This window comes from Rhinatrema bivittatum, chromosome 17, assembly GCF_901001135.1.
Source record: "Rhinatrema bivittatum chromosome 17, aRhiBiv1.1, whole genome shotgun sequence".
In the NCBI taxonomy this organism is placed as follows: domain Eukaryota; kingdom Metazoa; phylum Chordata; class Amphibia; order Gymnophiona; family Rhinatrematidae; genus Rhinatrema; species Rhinatrema bivittatum.
Window position 1 is genome coordinate 10,604,453 of NC_042631.1, and position 25,871 is coordinate 10,630,323.

Consider the following 25,871-nt stretch of genomic DNA (forward strand, 5'->3'; position numbering starts at 1 on the left):
GTATCTGAGATGCTGCTATAGTTCATGTTCTATTATTTATTTATTTAGTGTGTTTTGTATACCGCCATTCAGTTTCGCCATCAGAACGGTTTGCAGTGGTCGTGAAATAAGGTTAGTTACAATCATAGACGCGGCAAAGAGTTATACAGCAAGAAAGGTATTGGGTGTGAGTGTTATTTACATATAAAATTATTATTACATAATATCACCTTTATGGTATCTGCTTTTGTCTTTAGCACAATGCCATTCATTTAAACATGTGGAGTTGCTCTCAGAAGAGCTTAAACATTTGGTCTGAAATGATGCCAGAAATGTAAACCTACTTTTTTAAAATTTGGTCTGGTGATACTCGTTAAAGTGTTACGGGTTCCCTCCCATTTGATTTAGAAGCAGGGGATCTGATAAACCTCACACAGATTTATCAGCAAAGCATTTCTCCCTTGCACACCAGGTGTTCTCTCTGGTCCTTTTGGTGTTTGCACGTTTGGGTCAGGACTTTTATCTGGTACCCCCCCGGAGGGCGCGGCTGTTTCATGGCCTCATTGTCTTGAACAATAGCCAAAAACAAGTCCCGCCAGGAAGGCATCTGCAACTGAATCTGCCTTGTCTGGCGGGCTTTGTTGCAAGCAGTGTCTCCTGATTGAATCTTTCCCACCGACACCTGGAAATATGAGCAGGTAAGGAAAGACGCCGGCTTGCAGGCTCGGGTTTTGCCGGTGGCGTGGCTCTGTATTTTATTTCCTGTAGCAGGTTCAGGTGAGGGGATAATGCCCAGGTGACTGGCGGCATAGCTGGGTCTGGACTTGGTCACACTTTGTGGGAGCATTTCAGGGGAGTTTCCCTGCATAAAAGGTGTGATCTCTCTCTCTCTCTCTCCCCCTCCTCTCCAGAATGGCTGCGGACCTGCTGATACGACGCGCAGGTGTGTCTGTATTCCAGTTACCTGGCTCCCATGCTCTCAGTAATATTGCCTTGGTTAAAGAGCCTGAAAGAAAGCAATGTGAACCTCCCCTACATTAAATGGCAGTGTCCATGTGGCTTTGGTAGTCCTGATACTGACTCCATGATGTCTTGTGGAATCCCACAAGTATTTGGCATCTGGGGTCCTGCCAGGAGAAATGCATGCAGTTCTCGTCTTTTAGCTGGATTAGGGTGGGGGAGAATTCTTTCACTTCTGGAGGGTAACTTTTAAGAGTTGCTGGGTTGTTTGTCCAGATGGTAAGTCAAGAATAGAAAAGCAAATGACATTTTTAGTAAGGCGGGTTATAGGGCTGATAGTTCCCGCCCTGCCCCCCACCCCCTGATGTTCCTGCTACAATTTCCAAATGTTTTAACTAGTCTGAAAGTTGTTGGCCACTGGGTTTATTGCCTGTAATGAGTATAAGCAGCCAGGTCGTTGTAGTGCAGATCAGGAAACCATTCAGCAGCTCTCTGCAATTACATCCCTCCCGCCAGGAGCAATGGGTGCAGGCATGTCCTGTCTTTATGTTCGTTTTAAATAGCACTCATTGAATAGCGGCCTGCGTATGTGGATTGAATTGCCATTTCTGTGCTGCCCGGGGGGGTCCCCAGCGCTCTGAAATGCCCCTCGCTCTGGCATGACGCAGGAAACAGTCTCACTTCCCGAAACCTCAGATTTCCAAATTCCAAGAACAAAACCTTCTAAAAAGAAAAAAATATGCATGTAACTCTATGCTCTTTCTAATGTTTTTCTAAAAATATGGATGGTTGCAGGTACATTTGCTGTTAAGAGATCTGTGAAAGGTTTTTCCTTGCTGTCCATTCACCATCAGTCCAAGCTGCAGTAAGGTTTCTGCTTTGGCCCTTGCAGACTAAAATGAATAAACGTAGGAATTATCCATAGACCTCGCAACTGAGCAGAGGCTCAGAAGTAATGTACAGCATATCTGGCTTCCATGATGTGTGTGTTGCCCCAATAGCAAAGCCTCCTGCCGCTGCAGAGCAACCCACTCCGAGCAAGGGAAGCGTTTGTTTGTTTGTCTATTTATTTGATCCTTCTTCCTGCTTTGCTTGGTCCCTGTTTTGTTGCTTTCATTCTGTGTCCTGAGCCCCGTGTGTGTCTCTCTCTCCCTCCTTTAGCTGGGATGACAGCAGCTCCGTCAGCAGCGGGATCAGCGACACCATTGATAACCTCAGTACCGATGACATCAACACCAGCTCCTCCATCAGCTCCTATGCAAACACGCCGGCCTGCTCGCGCAAGAACCTCGACGTGCAGGTAAGATCCCGAGCCCGAACCTCTCCACTGCCAGGGATTAAAAAAAAAGAAAATCTGAGAAATCTCTTTCCTCCGTTATGTGGACGCTCATAGGCTTTGCCGTTTGTGTTATCCTGCAACTTGCAATTTAATTCAGTAAATTAATCTGCCCGGATCCCGTGCGGGAAACTGATCTTTTATAGTAAGTGACTAGGTAGCCCCCGGTGCCGGGCTATTTCAGCGGATGGGTCGCTTTGCAGGAAACCCAGCTTTCTGTTCCTCCTGTTGTTCGGGGCCTGCGGGGTGGGACGGATCTCGGCCGTTGCCCCCCCCCATGGTAATGCCGAGCGGTCGTATTTTAAGTGGGCGCCTCTCTGGCTCTGGAGCGAGCTGCAGTCTGTGGCCCCGCGGGCTTAGGGACTCGCCGGTGCTTGGATGGGGGTAGGGGGAAGGACCCTGGCTGGATGGAAACTCAATAAAGACCCCACTTCCCTTTGGTCTGGAAACCCCTGGGAGCAGGAGGGGAAAAGTATTGCTGCCCAGCTGAGCGGACACTTAAGGCTAAAAGAATCCTAGTCCTTATTCATGCCACTCCCCCTACACTTGAGGAAACCTTGGTCTGGGTGGAACGCCAAAATCCCACAGCCCTCTCGGAACAAGGTTTTACTGGCTCCAGAGTTTTTCCCCTCTTCCAGACGGTGAAGGGTGCGCCGTGTCACAATCGTCCAGACAAAAAGCGCCTTGCCGGGCTTCTGACTTGCCTTTTACCTTGATCCCCGGGGCAGAGGGCGGGACGACAGCCTTGCTTGTCAAACGTCTGCGCCAGCGTTTTCCATATTAAATAACGAGATCTGGTCGTCATCACAGATCTGGTGCATTTTTCTCACTGGGGAGTGAAATTGCCACAAAACCCCGATAAGTCCGGTCCCTTTGTCTTTTTCGTTGCTCACCCCCCCCCCCCCCCCCGACAATAAAAGAATGGGATGAGCTATTTAGGAAGTGTGCGACGTTAAAATGGTTCTCCGTGCAAAAGAGTGCACAAGTGACGTTAAACCAGGGGAATATTACAGCCTCGCTGGTCCGTGTTGGAAAGGCTGAGGTTTGTGCTTTTTAATACTTGTGCTTACCTAATGCTTCGATCAGGGTTTTTTTTTACAGATATATTGTGCGAGTGGTTGATCCTGCGAGCCACAGGTTTATACAGATGTTGGAGGCAGGCACTGGAGATGGCTACATCTGGAGCTTTTGCTGCGCTTCCATGTTTCAGTCTGGAGGCTTTTTCAGCACTTCCAAAGTCTTCCAGAAATTCTTGTTTTATTTCACTTGCAAGCGCACAGACTATTTACAGATGCCTAGAGTTTTTGTCTGAGAATTTAACCGAGTTCCTGCAGATCCACAAAGATAGGAGATTGTGGGGGATGGGAAGATAATATACCAATAATCCTTATTGAAGAATCTACTATTTAATTAGCAGATGAAAGGGTCTAAATCCCATTGCAGTTACAGACAGCCAAACGCAGTCCTACCTACTCAGGTTTATTATTTCAGGCCTGCAGGGCTGCATGTTGTTGCAAGTGTTCTGCTTTCAGAATTAGTCTATGAAGAGTTGAGTGCAGTCACAGGTTATCTGAGTACATTTTTTCACCAGTTCCCCAAGGCCCCTACTTCCATTTATCCGCTGTTTGGATCCAGGATCCCAGAATCATGTACCTGTGTTATGTATCCTGTTTCCCTGTCGTGCACTGCCCAGCCCCGTGAGGGGAGTGGCCTACTGGTTAGAGCAATGGTTCAAAACCAGCTTCTCCCACTGACACTCCTTGTGCCCTTGGGCAAGACACTTTACCACCTGTTGCCTCAGGTACCCACTTACGCTCTAAGCTCTTTTGGGCAGGGACTTATTGCACTTGAATACTTATTATTATTGTGCATTAGGAGTAGCAGAAGAGCAGTGCCTGGTGGTCTTGGGTCCACTATCGCAGTGGTTCCCCACTTGAACCTGAGCAGAGCAGGTCTGATTGTTCAGGATATTTGCATGCATTGGAAAACCCGATGTCTACAAATTGCCCCCCCAGCTCTGAGCTCCACCCCTGCAATCCTGTAGTTCCTAACCTGTGAAAAGGTAGGTCTGTCACCTGATAACCTGCGGCAGCCCTCTCCGGGCCTTCACGTCCTTCCGTTTCTGTGTATGCGTCGGCATTGCTCATTTAGAATATATCATTAAGAAATTACAAAAGATATCCTGTTGCCTTTGCACCGGTGTCCTAAAGTGTCCCTGTTGCAAAACAGACATTCCAAAAAAGACAGGGCTAAAGGTTTTTTTGGCCTTGAAAAAAAAAAGTGTGTGGCTGGCTTGGATGCATGGCGGCAGACGCAACAAGGGGCTGAATTATTAGCACGCGTTTGAAACTCGTGAGCAGAAGCACCAGTCGTCCATTCATGAATTTTGCATATCCATTTATAATTCAATCATCTTAAAAAAAAAAAAAGAATCTCTGTAAAGCAGAGAGAATATCTCACATTCCCTGAGCTCCTGCCTGGCTGGGTAATGACAGGCTTGCAGTCTGCATTGCCTTGGGAAACTGTGAAATATCAGGTTTGCAGATGGATGTGATTGTGCTGGGAGGAGAAGCATTTTATTTGTTTTAAATAGCTGAGATGCTGTCCTAGGGACTGGAGCTGAAATCACACAAAAAAAAAAAAGGAAAGGAAGAATCCTTCATGGCCAGCGAGGCCGCTGTGGCCCTCATCCTCTCTGTGTATAAATGTTTGGCGTTGAAGTCCGTAGGCAGGGGCCAAAATGTGGCTTTGAAGAGATCATTTTCTTAAGGGGAGCCCAGGTATGGCACAGGACGATATTGGGAGTTACTGAATGATTATGGGAAATGCACTCTTTACTATGAACATTTTCAATTCCAAATGTTATTATTGGGCTCTTTGACTTTCTTGTTTCTTTCTAATGAATGTTTTTGTTGCTGCAGTGTTTCAGAAGTATGTTACTTTCTTCCCTTGCCATAATATTGCATATTTGAAGTTACATTAAAAGATTCAACTAGTTGTAGTGGGGGTAGTGTTGCTTCAAAGATTTAACATTGTGGTAAAATGCAAGTACAATTCCAGCTGAGTGATCAAAGCAGAGCCTGCCTCAGCTTATCCTTCTTAATTGCAGGCTCTTGTAGTTTATCTGAAGAGTTACCTCTGTTTATAAGCTGATTTGTGTGAATGGTTGGTTGAGGGGGAGGGCCGGTTCCATGTGTGCTGTGTATCCTGGAAGGTGAGGAGCTGGTGCACACAGCCCTAGTGTGCACATCCTGTAGATGTCATAGGGCAGTGATCCTCACTATGGTTTTTTTTTTAAGCAGGAAAAAAAATTCGATGTGAAAGCCAGGGCATCATCGCCAGATAAAGCAGGGGAAGGTGATCTTCCTAGTGAGGCAGGCTGTGCAGCTAGTTGCTCAGACACACTCAAAGTGACGCTCATACCTAAAACCAAATGTGCCTCCCCCTGCCCATCCCCTCTCCCTTCAACTTATTTCTCCTCACCATGCTCTTCCTTTCATCTCTTCTCCCCACATCTTCTCTTCTTCTTCCAAGTCCATCCCAGCCAGTCATCTGCCTCTTGCACTAAGTCAGCCTTCCATCATCCTGTCCCCTACCCCCATCCCCTCCAAGCCGGCTCCTCCCCATGGTTTGTTAAGTCTCCTCCTCCAGTGCCAGCTCTGGAACAGCTGTTCTGTTTACTTCTGGCATTGTGCGGCTCTCAGTGAGCTGGGCGGTGTCTGAACTCCTGTGCCATCACAGTGTCTCCAAAATAGCGCAGAGCTTGGGCACCAAGAGCCCTGAGGTGCTGGAAGAAACCGAACAGCTGTTCGGAGGAGGTGGGAGAGGGGTCAATGGGAGCCGCCACTGGCTCCTGGGCCTTACAACGAAGAACACTTCTGTGGAACCTACCAGAAGAAGAGAGAGAGTGGATGCCTTGCAAGGGGCTGTGCTCAAACAAATGGTAATGAAACCCATGAGGGAGGGTGTGATATTCGACCTTTTGCTCACTAACAGGGATAATATCTCTGATGTCTGGGCGGGTGCCCACCTTGAGCACCAGTGATCATCAAACAGTACGGTTTGATATCACAAATAGGATAAAGAGAAGGTCACACGACGACCTGAGTTTTGGATTTCAAAGATACAGACTTTTTCAAAGTGGGGATGTCCCTGGAGATAGAACTAGAAGACTGGGAGGTGGAACAGCAGTGGGCCAAACTAAAAAGAGCAATTACAAAGGCAACAAATCTATATGTGAGAAAAGTAAACAAATCAAGAGAAATAAGAAACCGAAAGGAGGTGGCTGAAAAACTAAAGGCAAAAAGATGAATGTTCAAGAATGATAAAGGATCCCAAAAAGAGGAACCTGGTGAAACTGAGGGAGACAAAGAAAGGAAAGCAAAATATCAGGCAGAAGAAAGGATTGCCAGAGAGGTAAAGCGAGGAGAGAGAACATTTTTCAGATGCATCAGAAAAAGAAGGACGGTCCGAAGTGGTATAGGGAAACTGAAAGGTGATAAGGAACAATGTTTGGCGAGAAATGGTGGAAATATTAAACAAATACTTCAGTTCGGTGTTCACTAAAAAAGACCCTGGAGAAGGACCGTTGCTGGTTAACAAGACTGTAAATGGGGGTGGAGTAGAGGAAACCCCGTTTACAGAAGAGAATGTATGGGAAGAGCGAGGAAAACTAAAAGTGGAGGAGCCAGATGAGGTACATCCCAGGATACTTGGCGAGCTCAGAGATGTTCTTGTGGGTTCCCTAAAGTCTGAAGGAGAGTAATGAAGAAACGGGTGGTAGTTACTACCCTTAACAGTATGCATGGGGATAAGTCCCCTTACCCAATAAGCCTTGATGCTTATGATGCAGCTGCTCTCCGCTTTGACGGCATGGGGGGGGAAAGGATTCAGAGGGCAACCAACATGGGCCCCCCGACTTTTACTCTCTGCAGACATGAGGGAAAAAGCACAGGACAGCTTCTACGGCCAAATTCAAAAGCAAAGCTCGTCAAGCAGTATTGTCTGAATTTTCAAGAAGGCTCCAGTAAAAACGTTGCCTTCTTTTTATATATAAAGCTCGGGAGTAACCTGCACGGAGCGGCAGCTACTACCATAGGAAGCTTGCTGGGCAGACTGGGTGGACCGTTTGGTCTTTTTCTGCCGTCAGTACTTAGGTTACTGTGCAGCACTGTCAGTGGGGAATCTGGAGTCTAAAACGCTTTGAGAGTGGATGTGACTGAGGCCTAGGGAATGGGGATTTGGGCAGGGGTCGTACTCAGCCAGGCTTCTTGGAACTTTCCACGGTGCTTACGTGACGGCGCTCGGAGGCGTCTAAGCTGCAGGGCAGTGTATAAGATGTGTGTCGTCAGGTTTGCAGGACGATTGCAAGATTAGTAAACAACCAAGACAAGCTCTCTATTTATTTATTTATTTATTTTATTTATTTAACATTTTTTTTATATACCGACAACCGTTTGCACATCGCATCGGTTTACAGATAACTTGAAACTCGGACAGGGAATCTGTCGCATAGGCATAGCCTTTACAAAGAATGAGAGTTTTATATATATATAAATACATACACACAAACGGGGTATATATATATATATATATATATATACATATATATATATATGTGTATATGTATATATATACACATATATATATCTTAGTTTGTATTCTACTTTATAATAGATTAACTGTTCTATATGTTCCATGTAAACCGCCATCTCGGCGATAGTTATCTCTGTTATCTGTGAACCGGAGTGATATGTATATTATACAGGAACTTCCGGTATATAAAAACCAAAAATAAATAAATAAATAAATATATATATGTATATATATATATACATATACACACACACAAACGGTAAGCACTCGTATTTCTCAACGTTCCCTAATTTGTGCATGTAAAAAAGATGCAGAATTATTTTTTTTCAGAATTAATAAAACAATTAAAACAGCCTCATCCAAGTGAAAACTGACTTCCCATTTGCTTAAATTGAAGTGAAGATTCAACAATAGGTAAAGAAGACAAAACCCCTGCACACAGGTAAGCGACCCATGCAGACCCCCCGGGTCACCTGATACACTGCATCGTGTTGGCTCTCACCGGTGCAAATAAGCCGACAGACACTCCCGAACCGCAGAGAGCCTGCTGTGGGGGGGCGGTGGGAAATTTCAATAAACCCAGAAAAATCTATGCCTTTCTCGCAAAGGAGGTGAAGGCTTGCAGCACATGTACCTACCTCAATCTAGCACTTCATTCGGGACAGGACGCCACAAACGGGCTCTGAAGTGTGCTGACCCTCGCCCCCTCGCTCTCTCCTGTGACTATTCTGCTGACTCTGAATCCATCTTTTGTTTTCCCGTGGCAAAGGAGTCAATACCAAAAATAGATTTTAAATTACAGAGATTAAGAGGGTGCTTTTTATACTGCAAAGTCAGAGGCAGTGATTGTGGGAAGAGGGCTTTCTTTGAGATATTTATATATATATATATATATAAAGCTTTTACCATTGAAAAGGAGCCTTGGATAAACAGTAATTATGTAGGCCAGGGAAGTGCTTTGGTAAAAATTGCAGGCTCTGAAAAAGATATGGCGTTTATTGAAATATGGCTTACAATCTTTTTACCAGTTATATGGATATAATGTTTCGTTAAAAAATATATCTCAACCTAAGTTAACTTATTTGCGCTTTAAAAGCTACACGTTTTTTTTTCAATGCCATTTTGATCTGACTTTTCTTGGAAAAGCACCATGTATGTTGATTTAAGTACCCTGACTGTGTTTCTCAGGATTTTAGGGGTTTTAACTTTCTTTCAGTGTGTGTTTATTTTATAGATAATTTAACGCAGCATGTGCTATATCTTTATTGAAAAGTTTTTTTTTTGTTTTATGGGATTTTATGATGTAACATATATACTCACTTGGATTTGGAATGGTGAGTTAATTAAATGCAAATCCACTATAAACAATCAAGTGCCACCTTTGATGCAAAGGTTGGCAATATATGTACTAGAATTTTGAAAAACAGTGTTAGTATTTCGAAATCCAGGAACAAAAAGACTTTGTTGTGTTTATATTTTAACTAGTAGTATGTTTGACAAGTCTATTAAAAAACAGGTTCTGAAAAAAACGTAAAGAATTCTGTTTCTAACCTTCTAGTAGTAAGAGTTTAAGAAGCACGTTGGTCCAGAAGATAATTGGATTTTGGTAGATGGCAATACTTTTAAACACTAGCAAAAAACTTTGTAGTACATGAGCTTTCTGTTCTACACAAGTCCCTTCAGCAGATTTCTAATCTAATCATAGATTCTTTGTAGGTTGTAACAAAAGTTATTGGACCAATGTAAGAATCTCATGTTATCTGTTGCAGTATTAGTTTTTTGTAATCATTATGTTTGATAGTTTGTTGGATGGTATGAGCGGGTAGTATGTGTGAGGTTTTTATATAAAAGGTTTGTCAACTGGGGACACTTTTTTTTTTTTTTTTTTTTTTATGATGTAACAGAGTTGTTTCTTTTTTTTTTTTTTTTTTTTTTTTTTACAATAGCTGTTCTATTTCATTTCTTTGTTATCTCTTGCCCTTGCTGTATGACACTAGTTGATGATTTAATAAACAGAAGTATAAAAAACAAAAAAAGAATCCAAAGAGAGAGATTTTTGTTTTCACAGCCAATTTTTTTTTTTAAAGTGTTGAGTTGGTGTTGTAGCGAAAAGATGTTTTTGCAGGGTGTGATATTTTTATTTTTTGTTGGATGAACGTAAGAATTAATCAGACAAAGTACCCGGGCTTTCAAGACTACATAGCTCCATGCTTCTCAATGTGGTGTTGAAATCTCAAGTACATCATCATCTTTTGCCCAAGGCTTTTGCTTTCTAGCTGTTTCTGCGAGAGAGAGAGACTTCTACAGCAAAACTACAAGCAAAACTGAATACAAAAAAAGCTTGTTGCAAGAAGATTGCTCAATTCTTAAACTTAGGGCTCTGGACAAAAGGTCTACAGCACCTTTTCCATACATTTTTTGTTTGTCATCTGGTACTTTTTAAATAAATCATTCACTTAAGATACTATTCCATGGTCTGTAAAAGAATCCAGTGTTTTTAGGCCTGTTGTCTTTTCTTTGCAGTCATTTTTAACCTTTGACATGTGTGTCATTGGCTGAAGAGTGCCTTCTGCAATATGAAAAAAAACCCAAACATATTTGTGCCTCTAGAATTGGATAGTTTCTCTTGTAGAGTTGAAAATGTGTCACAGGAGGCCAAAAATATTTAAAATGTAAGATGTTTCTGTTCATTGCCCCTAGACTGATGCAGAGAAGCACTTGCATGTTGATAGGACTTCTCAGTGGTCCGGCGACGAAGTAAAGAGATCCGATGGTGGTTCAGATAGCGGTGTGAAGATGGAGTCAGGATCCAAGTGGAGGCGGAATCCCTCCGATATGTCTGACGAGTCAGATAAGAGCAACTCTGGAAGGAAGACCACGGTCATTTCACAAACGGGTTCTTGGAGACGTGGGATGACAGCTCAGGTCGGCGTCACGACACCAAGGCCAAAACCTACTGCAACTGCGACAGGCACACTCAAGACAGCAGGGTCAGGTAGGTGACCCAACAGGTTAAGAATCTTGGTTTGCTAAAGATTTCCTTTCTCTGGCTCTTCATTGAATAGTTACACACAAATGGCCTGGGTCATTAAGGATAATAGTATGAGAGAAAACACTTAATTGGTCAAGCACCAAGGGATTTCCTCAAAAGTATACAGAAGGGAGATTGAACAAAGGACAAATCAACATATCAAAGAGGCAAGGATTCTCACAAGTAAAATTTTCAAAGAAGGAATCCTATCCAACTTCACTCAGAGGATAGCAATCCAACTGTACCCAGAGCATAGCATCTACTTAAGACATTTAAGGGCCTTTGTCAAGGGAGATACAAGCTGGGGCATGCTAGCCAACATAAAGCCTAGACTATTAGTCAGATACTCCTGGATTAGAAAAGTACTAGTCAGCAAAGCAATTGTTTTTAGATATACTAAAATAGTCTAGTAAAATAAAAGTTCTTTTTTATTTGGTTACCTCATAATACAAAGCAAACCCTGACATGCACATGTTTCAGCCCAAATGTGCTTTCAGGAGACATTTGGCAATGCCCTTGCTTTCCCAAATCTTATCGCTGTTTTGGTTAAATCAGAAGGCTCCTTACGAGCCTGCATATAACACCTCTATAATGTGAAGCTACAAATACCCTGTTTGTAAGCCAAAGCTCTAATATGTTGTAGCCCACTTTGAGCAAAGCCTGCATTCAAAAAGACGAATAATACATCCAGTTATTAAATAATTAACAGTAACATTGGCATGTATCTATTACATACAAACTTTACTGCTAATGTTCAAAGCGATTATATATGTATATAATCGCTTTGAGTTGATTTGATCTGTATCAAGAAAGTCGGTATATAAAAACCCTAAAATAAATAAAAATAATAAATAAATAAAGTTTCTTTGAAAATGCTGGAATGAAGTCCCCCCAGTATACACACAAGTTACGCATAGGAAGGTACATCTACTTCTAGCAGCGTGTAACCTTTGCATGTAAACGTATGCGTAGATTTGAAAATAAAAAAGAATGCACTTAACTCCTATCCCTGTCCACCTTCACTGCCCGTCAAGAAGACCTTCCGTGAGAATGCAGTCAGGTTACGAGTGTACTTTTACATGCATATCCACTGGAGCTATTTTAAAAAGCTGTTTACGTGCATTAATTCTGACATTTTATTTTTATTGTTTTTGATTTTGGTTTTTTTTTGTTCTACTGATATATTGTGAATGTTTACATTGTACTCTACACCACGTTTTATATGGGTAAGTTATTTTGAAAATTGCCTCATGTGTCTTGCCTCTATTTTCTCTTCTCTAAATCTAATGCAATTCCGTCTTTAAATTTTGCCAAATAGTTTTTTCCTTCATTTTCCTGAGCTGTAAAGTGTTAAAGTAAATACGTTTTCTTTCTGTCCCAGGAAAAACTGATGACGCCAAGGTGTCAGAGAAGGGTAGACTTTCTCCAAAAGCAGCACATGTTAAGCGGTCTCCATCAGACGCAGGACGCAGCAGCGGCGATGAATCCAAGAAACCTGCCTCAAGTACTTCTAGGACAGCTGCTTCAACTACAAACACTTTTGGATTTAAGAAGCAAAGTGGCTCCACGCTAGGCCTCACCATGATTACTGCTAGTGGTGTTACCATCACCAGTGGATCAGCCACCTTGGGCAAAATGCCAAAGTCCGCAGGACTCATGGGTAGATCCACGGGTCGGAAGACTAGCGTAGACGGCTCACAGAACCAAGATGATGGCTATCTACCTCTTAGCACCAGAACTAATCTTCAGTATCGTAGTTTGCCCAGGCCCAGTAAATCCAGAAGTGGAGCTGGTAACAGATCTAGCACCAGTAGCATAGACTCCAATATCAGCAGCAAATCTGCTGGTCTGCCAGTCCCTAAACTGAGAGAACCTGCAAAGGTGGCTTTGGGCAACTCTGTACCGTTATCGCTCAACCAGACAGATAAGGAGAAAGGCATCTCCTCTGACAATGAAAGCGTGACCTCATGTAATTCTGTTAAATTGAATCCTGCTTCTAATGGTGCTCGTCAGCAAGGAGCCAAGTACCCCGATGTGGCATCGCCCACCCTGCGCAGGTACCGTCATCTTCCTCTTTCTTCAGTGCTTAGATAATTATAACGAACATCAACATTTAGATTTCCGGAAATTGAAAACAGATATTTCCTCTGGTTAAGGTTGTTGTTTAGGGGGGAGGGGAAGGCTATTTCCCATAAAATTATTAATCTCCCTTTTGTTTTCTTCCCAACTAATTTCAGTTAAATGAAGGATTGTGGTAGTTCTGATTTGACCTTGCTCATTAATTGAGATTTGGTGTCTGCTGTTCCACATCTGCACGAAAGTGGTGAAGGCCCTGGTACCTCAAAACCTGATAAGTTATTACAGACTTGGATATTTCTTGCCGACGTCTGTGGTTGCCTCATACCTTTAATATTTAAAACAAAAATTAGGGCTTAGGAAAACAAGTTCCTCTAGTCTCCTGTAGCAGGATGAGACTGGAATTAACGGCTGTGAGCGAGAACCCTCTACAGTGAATAAGAGAGCTTCATTACACAGCCCAAGCAGCAAAATGGTTCTGTTGAATACTCCAGTATTATATCTGTCGTCTTGGCAATGCGGTAGTTTAGCACTGACTCTAGAGGCTTATGTTGGTGCATCCCATTCAAGCTGATGACGCCCCCATATGTGTTCATTATTTTATTTGCATAGTACCTTTTCAAAGAAGGACCTATGCTTCATCCTTCCTGCCACTTTAATGGCTGTGTTGAAAATAATTTGGTAGCATTTATTCAGCAGAAAAAGAAGTCTGGAGCTGACTATCTCTGCTGTATCAGGACTTTGTTAGAGGCGCTCCTGATGAGTCAGAAAATAAATTAGTTTTGACTGCAATTGAATGAAATACCATCGTAAGTAATCTGTGATCTCATTTTCATACATTTGTTATTACATTGTGACCTCAGACATCTCTCTCTTGATGCCCTATACCTGGAGAAGGTTTATGTAATTCAAAAATATATTCTGGTAAGGCATTTTACTGGTGCTTGCAGTCTATGACCTGAGAAGATGCAGGTGGAATTACAGCTTAACTAAGTGGAATGGCCTTGTTTTTCTGTTTGACATCTAAATAAGCCTTACCTGCAACACATAATAGAAGCTAGGGAAGCCGGGGTAAGTCAAACGCCTTTGGTAGGTGGGTCCCAGAGGCACAAGGAGATCACAGCTTGTTCAGACTAGCACGCAAGGCCCATTGCAGAGACCAGCCTTGAGCTGATGCTCCTGCAGGACATGCTCCTTGCTCTAACCAATAGGCCACGCCACTTCCCTTTTCTCCAATTCTGGTTTATATTTGTCGACACAGCCCTTTTTTTTTTTTTCTCACAAGGCGTAGGCAGGCTTGGGAATCTATTTTGCTAAATAGCACCAAAAACAAATGTTGATTTTTATGACAGTAAATGTCCTATCAATCAGATTTGAAAGAACTTGCTATTGTTTAGGTTTAATTTCTTCTTAAAAATACAAAAACTACCCAGGTGTATATCAACAAAAACTAAAGGTAAAGAGCTTAAATATAAGAGACCATCATATATATTGGAGTTGCAAATATTTGCTATATAATGCATCTTTGAACATTTAGCATGTTTAACTAATTCCCTGTTCATATTATTCATAGGTCTCAAGTTTTTACAAAAACATGCTAATGTCCATTTACTAATTCACTTTTTGTAAGTGACTGTTTTCAAATATAAATTGAATTCCGGTTGCACAATTTTTTTTATAGTGAAGCAAAATAGAAAAAGTGAATTAGTAAATGCTCATTAGCATATTTTTTGTTAAAAAAAAATAAAAATTGAGACCTATGATTAATATGAACATGGGATTAGTCAAACATGCTAAATGTTCAAATATGCAAATTTAAGCTCTTTACCTTTGTTGTTTCTTAATTTCTTATTAAACATGACATGTAAGTGTCTTAAGCTTACTTTCCTCTTCAAGTAACTGAGGCCTGGATTTATCAAAATGCACTAAATATCGCATGTGATAGGAAAAGGGGTGTGTTTTATGGTAATAGGCAGTTTATTGCAATTTGCACTAATACCTATGTGAAGTGTTATCTTAGCACAAATTGAGAAGATAAGTGCCAGAATTGTTGTATTTCCTACATACAACCATTGGTGGGATCATGTTTAAGCTCCTGGAGAGCCAGCCTAGCTGAGAGAGAGAGACACTAGCCATAATGTCCTCACACTAGATTGGTATTTATATCTCTATGGGAGGCCCACCTAGTAACTCGAGGTGAGGTTTAGGTATTAGTGTAGGGGGCTAGGGGCCACTTTGACATTCACAGTGAGACGTACAAAGAGAACAGTGCTCTTTTGTGAAGATTTGATGACCTTTGGAGTGAGGAAACTCACCCAAAAATGAGATTTGTGCAATGTTCTCTCAACCTAGGTTGATGTTACCCAGGTAGAGAGTCCATCATTACTTGTCTCTCTCTCTCTCTGACCCCCTAAATTTGCATAGATTATTTTAGCTAGTAGAATCTGCTATTAAGCCACTAGTAATTGACGTATTGTTTTTTTTACATTGAAAAGATTATCAGATAGGACCCTGTGTTCATAAGATTTTGTGCTTTCTCCAATCTATGGCAAAATATGTTTGAAAATTTGGCTAGTAAAACTTAGTCTTTGGAACATCTTTGCTCCTCGGGCCTGTCAGTCTTGTCTGATGGACTTTGGCATTTCTCTAAATCTGGCAACTGGATCTCTCTCTCTGTCTGTGTTTCTCTCTCTCTCTCTCACTCAAGTTTCTATGGAGAATTTAGGTTTTATTAACTATTTCAGCTTTCCTTTTGAGTTCCTAATCTCCACTGATCCTCTGGAGTACTTGGCTCAACATATTCTTGCTTTCAATCAGTTTGATATTTTTATCCTTTTTTTTTTTTTAGTAGCAAATTTTGCTCTTTTGGTTATGTAAGCAACTCCTGCCTGTCTTCACCGCCCCCCCTGGCCACATAAGGTTCAGCAGGGCAGTCCAGATTAACAGAATCTCTTTATCCGGTAGAGCTAAGGTGTAAATATCTTTAGCATAGGAAACCTCAACAGTCACGTGGTAGATCCCAGAAAAACTTGCATGTGGTAAGGGAGTATTTTGAGTTCTGGAATAGCAGATAAATGCAGTTCTTTTGGCGTAAAATGTTCTTCTTGGGCCATCTGTCAGGTTGACAGGAGAAAGAAAAAACATTGAGTCTCGGTCTTAGAACCCCAAGTTCTTGATGGGACGTTACCATTCCACCAAAAATCTTTTTCTTTATTCTCCCTGTTTTTGTACTTAGAATAGATCAAGCTTCTGGTACGTAGTTTCCAGGTTTCTGAGGCTTTGCTCATCTTAGCATGTTCCTGGAGTTTACTCTGAGCAGTTGTCGGTGGCTTGCTAGGTTGATATTTCAATGAGAGAGATGCCAAGATGATACTGGTTAGGAATCTGCAGTCACCTCTGGAGAAGGAAGGTCCACATTCCATGTCACCCACTAGCTTCATATTCGGCTTCATAAAGTTAATACTCTCTCTTTAATTATTATTTTCTTTACACAGACTTTTTGGCGGAAAACCCAATAAACAAGTTCCCGTCACAACCGCTGAAAGTATGAAAAATTCAGTGGTCATCTCCAATCCGCATGCTACCATGAACCAGCAGAGTTACCCTGACTGTTCTCCTAGTAGCAGCATGCTGAGTAGTGGTGGCAGTAGCCCGCTGTACAGTAAGAGTGCTGACTTGAGCCATTCGCCTCTAGCCTCCAGCCCCAGTTCAGCCCACTCAGCTCCCTCCAATAGCTTGACCTGGGGCACCAACCAAAGCAGCTCCTCTGCTGTTAGCAAGGAAGGCCTGAGCTACCAGTCGGTCAGCAGCAGCCTTCACACCAGCTGTGAATCGATTGACATCTCCCTGAGCAGCGGAGCTGGGCTGAGCCATCACTCCCCCAGTGGACTGGTAACCGCTTCTAGAGATGACTCCCTGGCTCCCTTTGTCAGAACCAACAGTGTTAAGACAACAATGTCAGAAAGGTTAGTGGTTTCTTGCTTCCTCTCTGCTAGTACTGAGCGAAACTGTTCTTTTATAAACTCTGGTGATTTAGCATTAGTTCAGCCGCACCGCGCTTGTTTTATTCTAGTCTAAATCTCACCAGACATCCTTGCCCAAATAAAAGGTTTTAAGATTAAGGATGGGATCTTCTAGAGTGAAGGACATGCATTCAAAGTCATCTGAATTAGTAGTGTGGTGATGTGGTTTTATATAAGAGATTTAGTGTGCTTTTTGCAGCTTTTCCTGTGGAAATATTCAGTGCTTTAAATGATAAATGGGTTTCTGAACTGGTCAGAGGGGATGCATGGCATATTCACCATGATGGCATGGTATTGTCACCATAAGAAGACTGATAAAGCCACATCATTGTACATGTTTTCTTAGTGGGATTCCTTGCAACAAAAACTCTGGCATCTAAGTAAATATATTTTTAGCAGCTAAAATCAGTTGGGAAAGTATATACTTTTCAGAGATATAAATATATATATATATATGTAATTTTTGTAGCCAGGCATTTTGTACGTTATGAATAGCGTTAGATGCACAGTGATAGTCAGCTTGGTTCAGTTAGTGAGCCCCAAGTCTCTCAGGTACTATATCCCTCTACGCTTAAGTCTCCTTTTTACTCTAGGATTGGATAAAAGTAGTCTTGGACTTTGAAGAGCCATTTGAGGTCTTGATCCCATGTTCATTTCTAGAGATTCTGGAGAGGTGTTTAGGGACAGTGGTGTACTCTTGAAAGTCTAGGGTGGGAGGGCAAAGGTTAACTTTTTTTTTTACTTGTCCTGTTTCGTTATCCCAGGATTATTCCAGCTCTGCAGTGTCCTCTCCCCATGTCACCTGCGATTTCTCCCTCCTCCCTGCAGTGGCCAATCAGTGGGTGCCACCCTCACCCTCCCAACCCCTTGAAAAGAGCAAAATCAGAACAGTTTCCTGAGGGCGTGGGCCTGCTGTGGGCTCAGCGCCCCGTGCATCCTGCTAGGCCGGACCCAGACTCAGGTTTCCTGCCTAGCAAAAGTTTGAAGCTCGGGAGCAGTAACGTCGCAGTCAATACTTTGAAGCTTACCTCCGTGGTAGAAACCTTGGTATATTCGTTTACAAATCGAGTGCACCCAGGACTGTTAATGTTCGAGAAAACAATTGCACTCTTTTTTTTTTACAGTATTGTGTTAAACTGTTCCATTTTTATTTCTCTCTCTTTTTCCCTCTTGTGCTAATTTTTCCTCTCTGATTTGACTTTCCTCTAGCCCTCTCTCTTCCCCTGCTGCTAGCCCTAAGTTCAGTAGAAATACTTTGCCCAGGAAGCAGGACAGGTAAAGCTGTCTGTCGCTCAGGCTCACACGAAGCTCGAATGTTTTTATCTCCACCACATTTGTGAACAGAGTGTCGTGATTGTAAATTTGTTGCTCGGCTTTCAGCTGCCTCACCAGGACATGCCAGTGAGAGTCCCTTCTTCTAATTGGCTGATTTGGTTCAAAATCTGCATCGTGGGTGGAGTTGCAAACCCAAGTTTTTATTTTCCTCCAAAGAACATTTTAAAATGTCTTGAGGAGGGTTGGGGGGTTTTTTTTCCCTAAAAATCGTAAACTCTCACTTGCATTTTAGCGCTCCGCGGCATGCTGCTTTTGTCCGCAGGGATTCAGGTTTCCCGCTGTGTCATCTCGCCCCCCATCAAGGGACCGTTATGAGGGTAACTTTCAGAAGTTAGGTTAGGTGCCAAGCGTGTGGGAACTTTTCTACCCCATGCACCTTACTGCTGAGTTCAAAAGAGAAGCTATCTGGGTAGTTTTTCTTTTGAAAGCTAGTTACCAGGTATGTGAGTAAAAAAACAAAACGAAACCTGTGCACCTTTCATCTGTTATATCTGTGGGCTGAGAATGCACTGCAAAATGCGCATTTATTTGAAAACGTAAATATGCACACGCATTTTTCCCCTCTCTGACTCAAACATGCCCATTTTTTTTCCAGCAGTTAAATGTGGACATAGTGCGAGACAGGCCAGCTCTGTTTAGCCTGTGTCTGGGGCAGTTTTATAACTCTGGGATCTAGGCACCCAACCCCCTGGGTAGGGGCCTGCATCCCTTTTGAAAGATGGCCTCCTTGCATGTTGTCATGTATCAAGTCATGGGTCATTGGTTTATGCCAGGCCAGGGGAGTGGCATCTTTCGCTCTGAAATGAATGTAAGCAACTTGGAGGGAGCTGGTGAACAGTTTCATTGGCTGTTGACCAATACTATCACACAGCCAGCAGAACGCGGCATTTCTGCTTGCTGTGCTGGTTTGACCACGAGGAGTTAAGTCCACGAATTGTAGTCACCTTAGAATGTGTTGAGAAATTCTGCGATTCAAAAAATGGTTATGGGTACGGATAGTTAAATAATTTGCAGGTTTCCGGAAGGAAAATCTGTTTCTATAATATAACCCCCATTTACTTGCAGAATTCAGGAAGACGATTTTTGGGTTTTTTTTAATGACTTGGGCCTGGTTTGGCCTCTGTTGGAAACAGGATGCTGGGCTTCATGGACCCTTGGTCTGACCCAGCATGGCAATTTCTTATGTTCTTATGTTCTTAAAATTACAATTTTAAATGCCCGGAAATAATAATCCGTGCACCTGGAGCGCCAAAGAGAGCCGGGGAATAGCAGTGCTGTCACGTCCTCATACTGCAAACGCGTTCGAAGCACTTCCGGGATGCATGTGTGTTTTTTTTATCTAAGGCAGCTTCGTTTCGTTGGGGAGGGACAAAACCTGGGTGCGGTGCTATGAGCAGACTTTGCCCTCGTACTCATGGTACCATCTGCACGCCTAATACGGGAACCCATTAAGCCCGTGCCCGAGAAGGCTGGTGCACGTGTTGTGTGTAGTTAACATCACATTCTGCGCTGAAAGGAAATGTGGAAGCTTTTCTCTCTCTCCTTCCTGGCTCTTGTGTTTTTAACTTTCCTCTGTGTGCTGCCTCTCTGAAGTGTGTTCTTTCTTTTAACTTTCCTACAGTGATCCACATCTTGATAGGAACACTTTGCCTAAGAAGGGACTCAGGTATTTCTTTCCTTGTAGCTGACTGGCTGGCTTCCTTGTGGTTTTGGAGCTGTGCTGTGTGTGCTGTTTTACCTTCCTTCATTTTGCTGGGGTGATTTCGGCTTGTGCAGGCTTTGGCAGCTTTCATCTTTACCTTTCTAAAGGGTGGTGCTTTTTTTTTTTTTTTTTTTTTTAAACATGGGTGATTTCTGTGCTTCCTAGCTTGTTGGTTTTTGGGTTGTTTTTTTTTTGCTTTTTGTTTTGCTGAATTAATTTCAGAAATGTACACCCATGAATGCATCGCATGGACCATGGGTGCACTTCCCTGCACTTTTAGTTAACTTGCTAAAATCAGAATTTTTTTTTTTCCCTTTAACCCTGCACTATTTCATATGTTTGCTTGGAAAAAAAAGAAAATTATTTAATTTGAAGTTGTTTGTCAGGATAAAACTAAGCAGAAAAACAATATCCTTTTGGGGGAAAAAAAAAAAAGATAGATTCTAACCCAGAAGGTCTGACTAGACAAGCCCATAACAGATGTAGGTGGGGCCCACATAGCATGCAGAGAAAATATGAAAAAATAACTGAATCCTCCCTCCCTTAAATGCAAATAGCCAGTATTTAAATACACAATTATCAGCGCTGTAAGATATGAAACTTTGAGTTGAGTTTTTGTTTCTAAACTTGGCCACCCAGTGATCTCCTGAAGGTTCAGCTGGTAATGTGCTCTGACCATTGCACTGCTGAAGTCTTACACATTGACTCCTACATAAAAGGATCCTGAAGGCTAAAACATTGTGCGCATTCATTAGTACAGAATTGCATTGGCTTCCTTCAGACAAAGGTGAGTTTCAATGCATTGTTTGTGTGACCCCCTCCAATAAGAACCACATGCGGGATGGGGCCTTCTTATCCTTCCTTGCACTGGTCTGTGGGGGGGTCAGAAAAGAAAATGCGGTGGTGGAGCAGATGGTACACAGTGGACCACTCTTCTTTCAGTGATCCTTCTCCCCTCTGCAGGTAAATAGAGCAGCCCTTCAACTCATACTTCAAGCTCGCAGCCCGCCACAGTTACCATCTCACCCTGGAATTAAGTTCATAGCTTGGCTGGTGGTTCCAATATTGACAAATTAAACATTCAAAAAAAAACCCTGGGTGTCCTCCGGTTCCAGTTCCACAGGATTTTGGTCGGTGGCAAAATTAACGCTTTAGCATTACCATAGAAGAGCCCTCCTCATAGGAGGTTCATTCTCAACAATTCAGTAAAATTCATTCATTTATTTATTTATTGTTTTTTTCTATACCGACCTTCAAGGTTAAATACCATATCAGATCGGTTTACATCGAACAGGGACAGAACAGTAAACATAAACAACGTATTATAATCAGAAGAAACAAAAAGTTACATTTAACAAGGACTGCAAAACTTGGAAGCTTAAACAGCTGGAAAGAAAGGCTTGAAAGGGCAATAAATTAAGAAATTAAGTCATAAAGGAGTCCGGGCTAGTGCTAGTTAAGCTATTAGAAGAGGTACTAATGCTTGTGAAGTATTTAGAGGAGGAGCGAGGTTCCATTGCTCGTGAGCAGGTTCGTCGTCTAATGTGTATCATATATATAATATATATATATAATATATATATAATATGTATTTGAGAAAAATCAGCGACTTACACCCCATCAGAATTTGGGATAAATGACTAGACTTCCAAGGCAGGCCGGGCTGTATGTGTTGTCCCCGTAATCGTATGTTGGGACTCTTCCGAAGGAAGGTAGGCCCTTAGACTAAGAGCAAAGTAATCTCGCTCCACGGTAACAAATGCCTCCACTGGTTTCTGCACCAGGAAGCAACTCCGCTCAGAGCTGAGCAAAAGGCAGACAAGATGAGACGTTAGGACAAAAGGACCCTCCACACTTCCTCTCCGCAAGCCTCACTCTTTATATAGCCCTAGATGTCCTCCCATGCAGGGCCAGCGCGTCCATTAGGAAAACTAGGCGGTCGCCTTTGGCGCTGACCCTTAGGGGACGCCAAAGAGCAGCCATGTGGTGCTGCTGGCGGAGCCCATCCCGCTCACGGTGAGGAGGAGCAGAGATTTGTCGGGACGTGAGCAGCGAGCACTACTCGCAGCCCTGAGAAGCACACAGTTGGCGCGAACGAGGTAGGAGATGGGGCCGAGACCGGCGGGGGGGGGGGAGCGCAAGGCAGATGTCACCTAGGGTGCCTACTACCCTTGCACCGGCCCTGCTCCTGTGACATCATCAAAGCTTGTACCCAATTACACCATCTACCACTGAATATATTGCAATCCACTGATCTAAATGGATGGAAGTTAAAGGGTCGATTTTAAGAGGCGCGTATGGGCCTTTTAAAATCAGGGCTTAAGTGAACCTTAAATAGTGTTTAAATACATACCATACAGACCTAAAAGACTCAGGTTTTAGACAATGATCGCATGTAGTAGTAACCAGCTTTGGTTATTCAGACTCAAACATCACAGTTTGCCAGCAGATTGAGTTGTCGGACAGGTTCAGGTTTGCATTCGATACAACATTTTATTGCAGAATATCACAGGTGGCAAACCAGATTTCTTGTCTGCTGCTCCTTCTACCTGTCTGCCTGCCCTGTTCGCCTCATTTCATCTTTAAGACTCTCAGTAAAATGATGTTGAATCGTAAAACAGAGCTAGGGGTATTGCGCTGATAATTAAAGGAGAGAAAAGCATTTTGAAGATTACCAACACGTGTAGGGACCACTGAATGCCGTGGCTGAAATCTGTCCCTAAAAACATGAGCCTGAGTCCTGTCTTCTGCTGCAGCTCTCACTCTAACTAAGTATCCTATTTTGCAAACCCATGAGGTGTCAGGGCTCTCGGGGATGCCCCATGTGACTCAATTTGTCATAATCCTTAGGACAAAGAAAAATGGCTAAATTAGCACAAGTTTGATATTTGTAGGCAGTAATGCCTTGCCTTGTACTTTGACTCATCTTTCATAAATATTTATACAATTTACTGTGTACCTTTCTACGGTACATCAAGACATGTAAAGTCAATAGCATTTGTACACTTTCTCTCAGATCTTCCTATGGCACGCATCTGTAATATTGAGAGCAACCTACTTGTAAAAGCATAATGTAGAAAGGCTCCAAAATCACTTGACATCTATGTAACCTTTTTGGGTTTAGTCAGTTTTCGGGGTTAATCTCGTTATTGTGTTTGTCATCTTTTTTTTCTTACGACGCGACTCCTTTCTCCCTACACAGGTACGCCCCTTCCTCCCAGCTGCGCAGCCATGAGGAAGCGAAGGAGTGGCTGCGCTCGCATTCGGCAGGAGGCCTCCAGGAGCCCGCAGGCCATTCTCCGTTCTCCTCGGGCTCTAGCATAACCTCCCCCTCTGGCACGAAGTTTAATTTCTCCCAGCTTGGTGAGTCTGCGTTAACCGGCGTAAAAAAAAAAAAAAAAAAAGCCTATCATGGTGGGTCTCTGTTGTCTTAGCATAAAGCAGCATTTACCGGTGAAGTCAGACGCTCTGGGGTCATGGCCCTTCCATAAAACTGTTCAGCCAGTCTTGCTTTTTTTTTTTTTTTTAAAGACCAAACAAACCTTGATCCAAAACAATCTTAGACAAGCCTGTGGAATTTAAAATTGGATGACTAATGCCTCCATCTTTGTTTTAAAATAAACAAGCGAATTGAATCTTTGAAACGTCCGAGCAAAGACCTGCAAGCTGTATATGTGAATCTGTTCGTTTTGTTGCGTGTTTTTGTGATCGTTCTATCAAAGGTAAACCTATGTTTGTAATTAAGCTCCTGGCTCCCAGCTTTAGCAGATCGCCTTCGTGCCAGCGGTCTGCACAGACCTGGCACAGCGAGTTCGACGTGCCTCCTGAAAGCTGCTAGCATGGGGAAGCCCTGATGTTTCTTTGCAACTGGTGTGCCAGAGAGAAAAGGTTTGCAAGTTGTAGCCACAGAGAATCGGCAGGATGTACCACAGAGGGAAAAAAAATGAAATAAAAGATTTTAGCGGGGTCAGGAAAATAGTAAGGGTTTGGTTTTCTTTTTGTCTCAGAAAATGCAGAGACATTTAAATACAGTTTAGAGGGTAACTTTCAGAATGTTTTGTAGATTGGCTGTCCGAAAATTGCACTCTCTGTGTGGCTGAAAGCATGCTCGTTCCACAACGTTTAGAGGATGTGTTGTTGGGGGGGGGGGGGGGGGGGGCGTGTTTAGGTCGAGGGGGAAATAATGCATGCAGATTGCATTTTCAGATTTGCACGCGGTGCTCTAGAAGGGTCCTCTCAAAGAACAAATGCCCCTGAGTACTTAAGCACCCACAGCAAGTTGCACGGCAAAAATTACGCTACATTCTTCCACTTTGAAAATTGCTGCAGAACCTGTGGGTTAAAAATACCCTTGGATTTTGTCCTAGTGAGAACATTGCCTCCTTTATCTACGTGTGCTTATTTTTTTAAGGCATTGGAAAAAAAAGTTGTATGGAAATTCTTCTCCGTGGGTGTTGCAATTTTGTTTCTCGCTATGCAGCTTAGTGAAATTTGCCCCCTCGGTGTTTAATAATGTTATCTAGTTTCTTGACTTTGCAGCTCTAAGTTTAATGTCCTGCAGGAACAGAAGATATTTGATGGTAAATCTCATAACCAAGATGAGATTTCGTAGCCACAGTTGCTCTGGGAGATTTCTTATTTTGTCTCTTTGACAGAGATGGAGGGAGTTCAGTAGGTTTGAGTGTGCATGGCTGTGCTTTTAGATCCATGCTCTGTTGCTCTTGTGATGGCTTCTAAACTCCTGTTTCTACAAGTGCTAGTTTAGTAAATGAACCTATCTTTGGAAGAAGGTAGCCTCCTTAATGCTTTAAAAAGGCATGGCCACTCAGTATTTAAAAACAGGAAAGTTTGGGGGGTTTTTTTTGTTTTAAACCAATGTGATAGTTATAGACCAATGTCAAACTTGCCTACTATTGCTAAACTTTTAGGAAACTTTAGTGCTGGTTCAGCTGAATGAATTCCTTGATGAATACAATACTCTTAGTCCACATCAATGTGGCTTTCGTTGCTTTTCGTTGGCCTCCGTTAATGATTTTGCACTACGACAGTTGGACAGAAGCCAAGCTGTTATAGCAATATTTCTTGATATAATAGCTGCCTTTGATGTGGTTTATCATGATCGCTTCCCGCATAGATGGGCTGGGAACTATGGTTTGCGTCTTTTCTGGCCGGGAGGAAACAGCAGATTAGAGTGGGTCAGAAGAAATCAGATTTGTTCCCTGTGGTAATGGGAACCTCAGGGATGTAGTATGTGATCCACCCTATTTAACTTTTATTCGAGGCCTCTTTGTAACATTCTGGATGCTAAATCCAAATTTTATATAATGTTTGTGGACAACGTTTAAATATTTCTTCTAGTTGAGGCCGATGTATTGGCAACTACTCAGCAAATTACAGCCTGTATGTCATTGGTAAACACCTGGATGGCTGACCGTTATTTAATGATTAACCTTACAAAAACCTGAGGTTTTGTGGCTATCAAGAAAACCACTTCCTGTGTCTTGTCAAGAAATAACATTAGAGGGAAATTTTATGCCACTTGCAGCTTCTGTAAGGATTTTAGGTTTTCAGATAGGCATCCTTGACCTGCCAAATCTCACTTTCGGAATGTGTTAAGAGCAGGGCATTAGAAATTACATTTAATGAGACATCTAAAATTTGTTTTGCCAAAGAGAGATTTTAGATTTTAGATCTGTCGTAGAGGTTTTCATTCTGACAACAGTAGATTACTTTAATGCATAGCTTGTAGGATTGTGTTGACGTTGGATTCCAGCATCACCATTGCTACAAAATTCTGCTGCCTGGCCAGTGACTGGAGTTAAGATGAGAGAGCAC

The 25,871-nt window shown here is 42.6% G+C and overlaps 1 protein-coding gene across 9 annotated transcripts in view; it reads left to right on the forward strand.

The window, feature by feature from the left end:
- NAV2 (neuron navigator 2) overlaps positions 1 to 25,871 on the forward strand; it is a 457,796-nt gene that overhangs the window by 383,850 nt on the left and 48,075 nt on the right. For 6 of the 9 annotated variants that reach the window (XM_029583047.1, XM_029583042.1, XM_029583043.1 and 3 more), the window contains 7 exons: positions 2,101 to 2,239; positions 10,571 to 10,865; positions 12,283 to 12,958; positions 16,472 to 16,942; positions 18,209 to 18,274; positions 19,956 to 20,000; positions 23,239 to 23,399. In XM_029583047.1, the coding sequence (XP_029438907.1) occupies positions 2,101 to 2,239; positions 10,571 to 10,865; positions 12,283 to 12,958; positions 16,472 to 16,942; positions 18,209 to 18,274; positions 19,956 to 20,000; positions 23,239 to 23,399 (1,853 nt within the window). The remainder of the gene's footprint in view (positions 1 to 2,100; positions 2,240 to 10,570; positions 10,866 to 12,282; positions 12,959 to 16,471; positions 16,943 to 18,208; positions 18,275 to 19,955; positions 20,001 to 23,238; positions 23,400 to 25,871) is intronic. The other 3 variants (XM_029583048.1, XM_029583049.1, XM_029583050.1) reach the window with 3 other exon arrangements.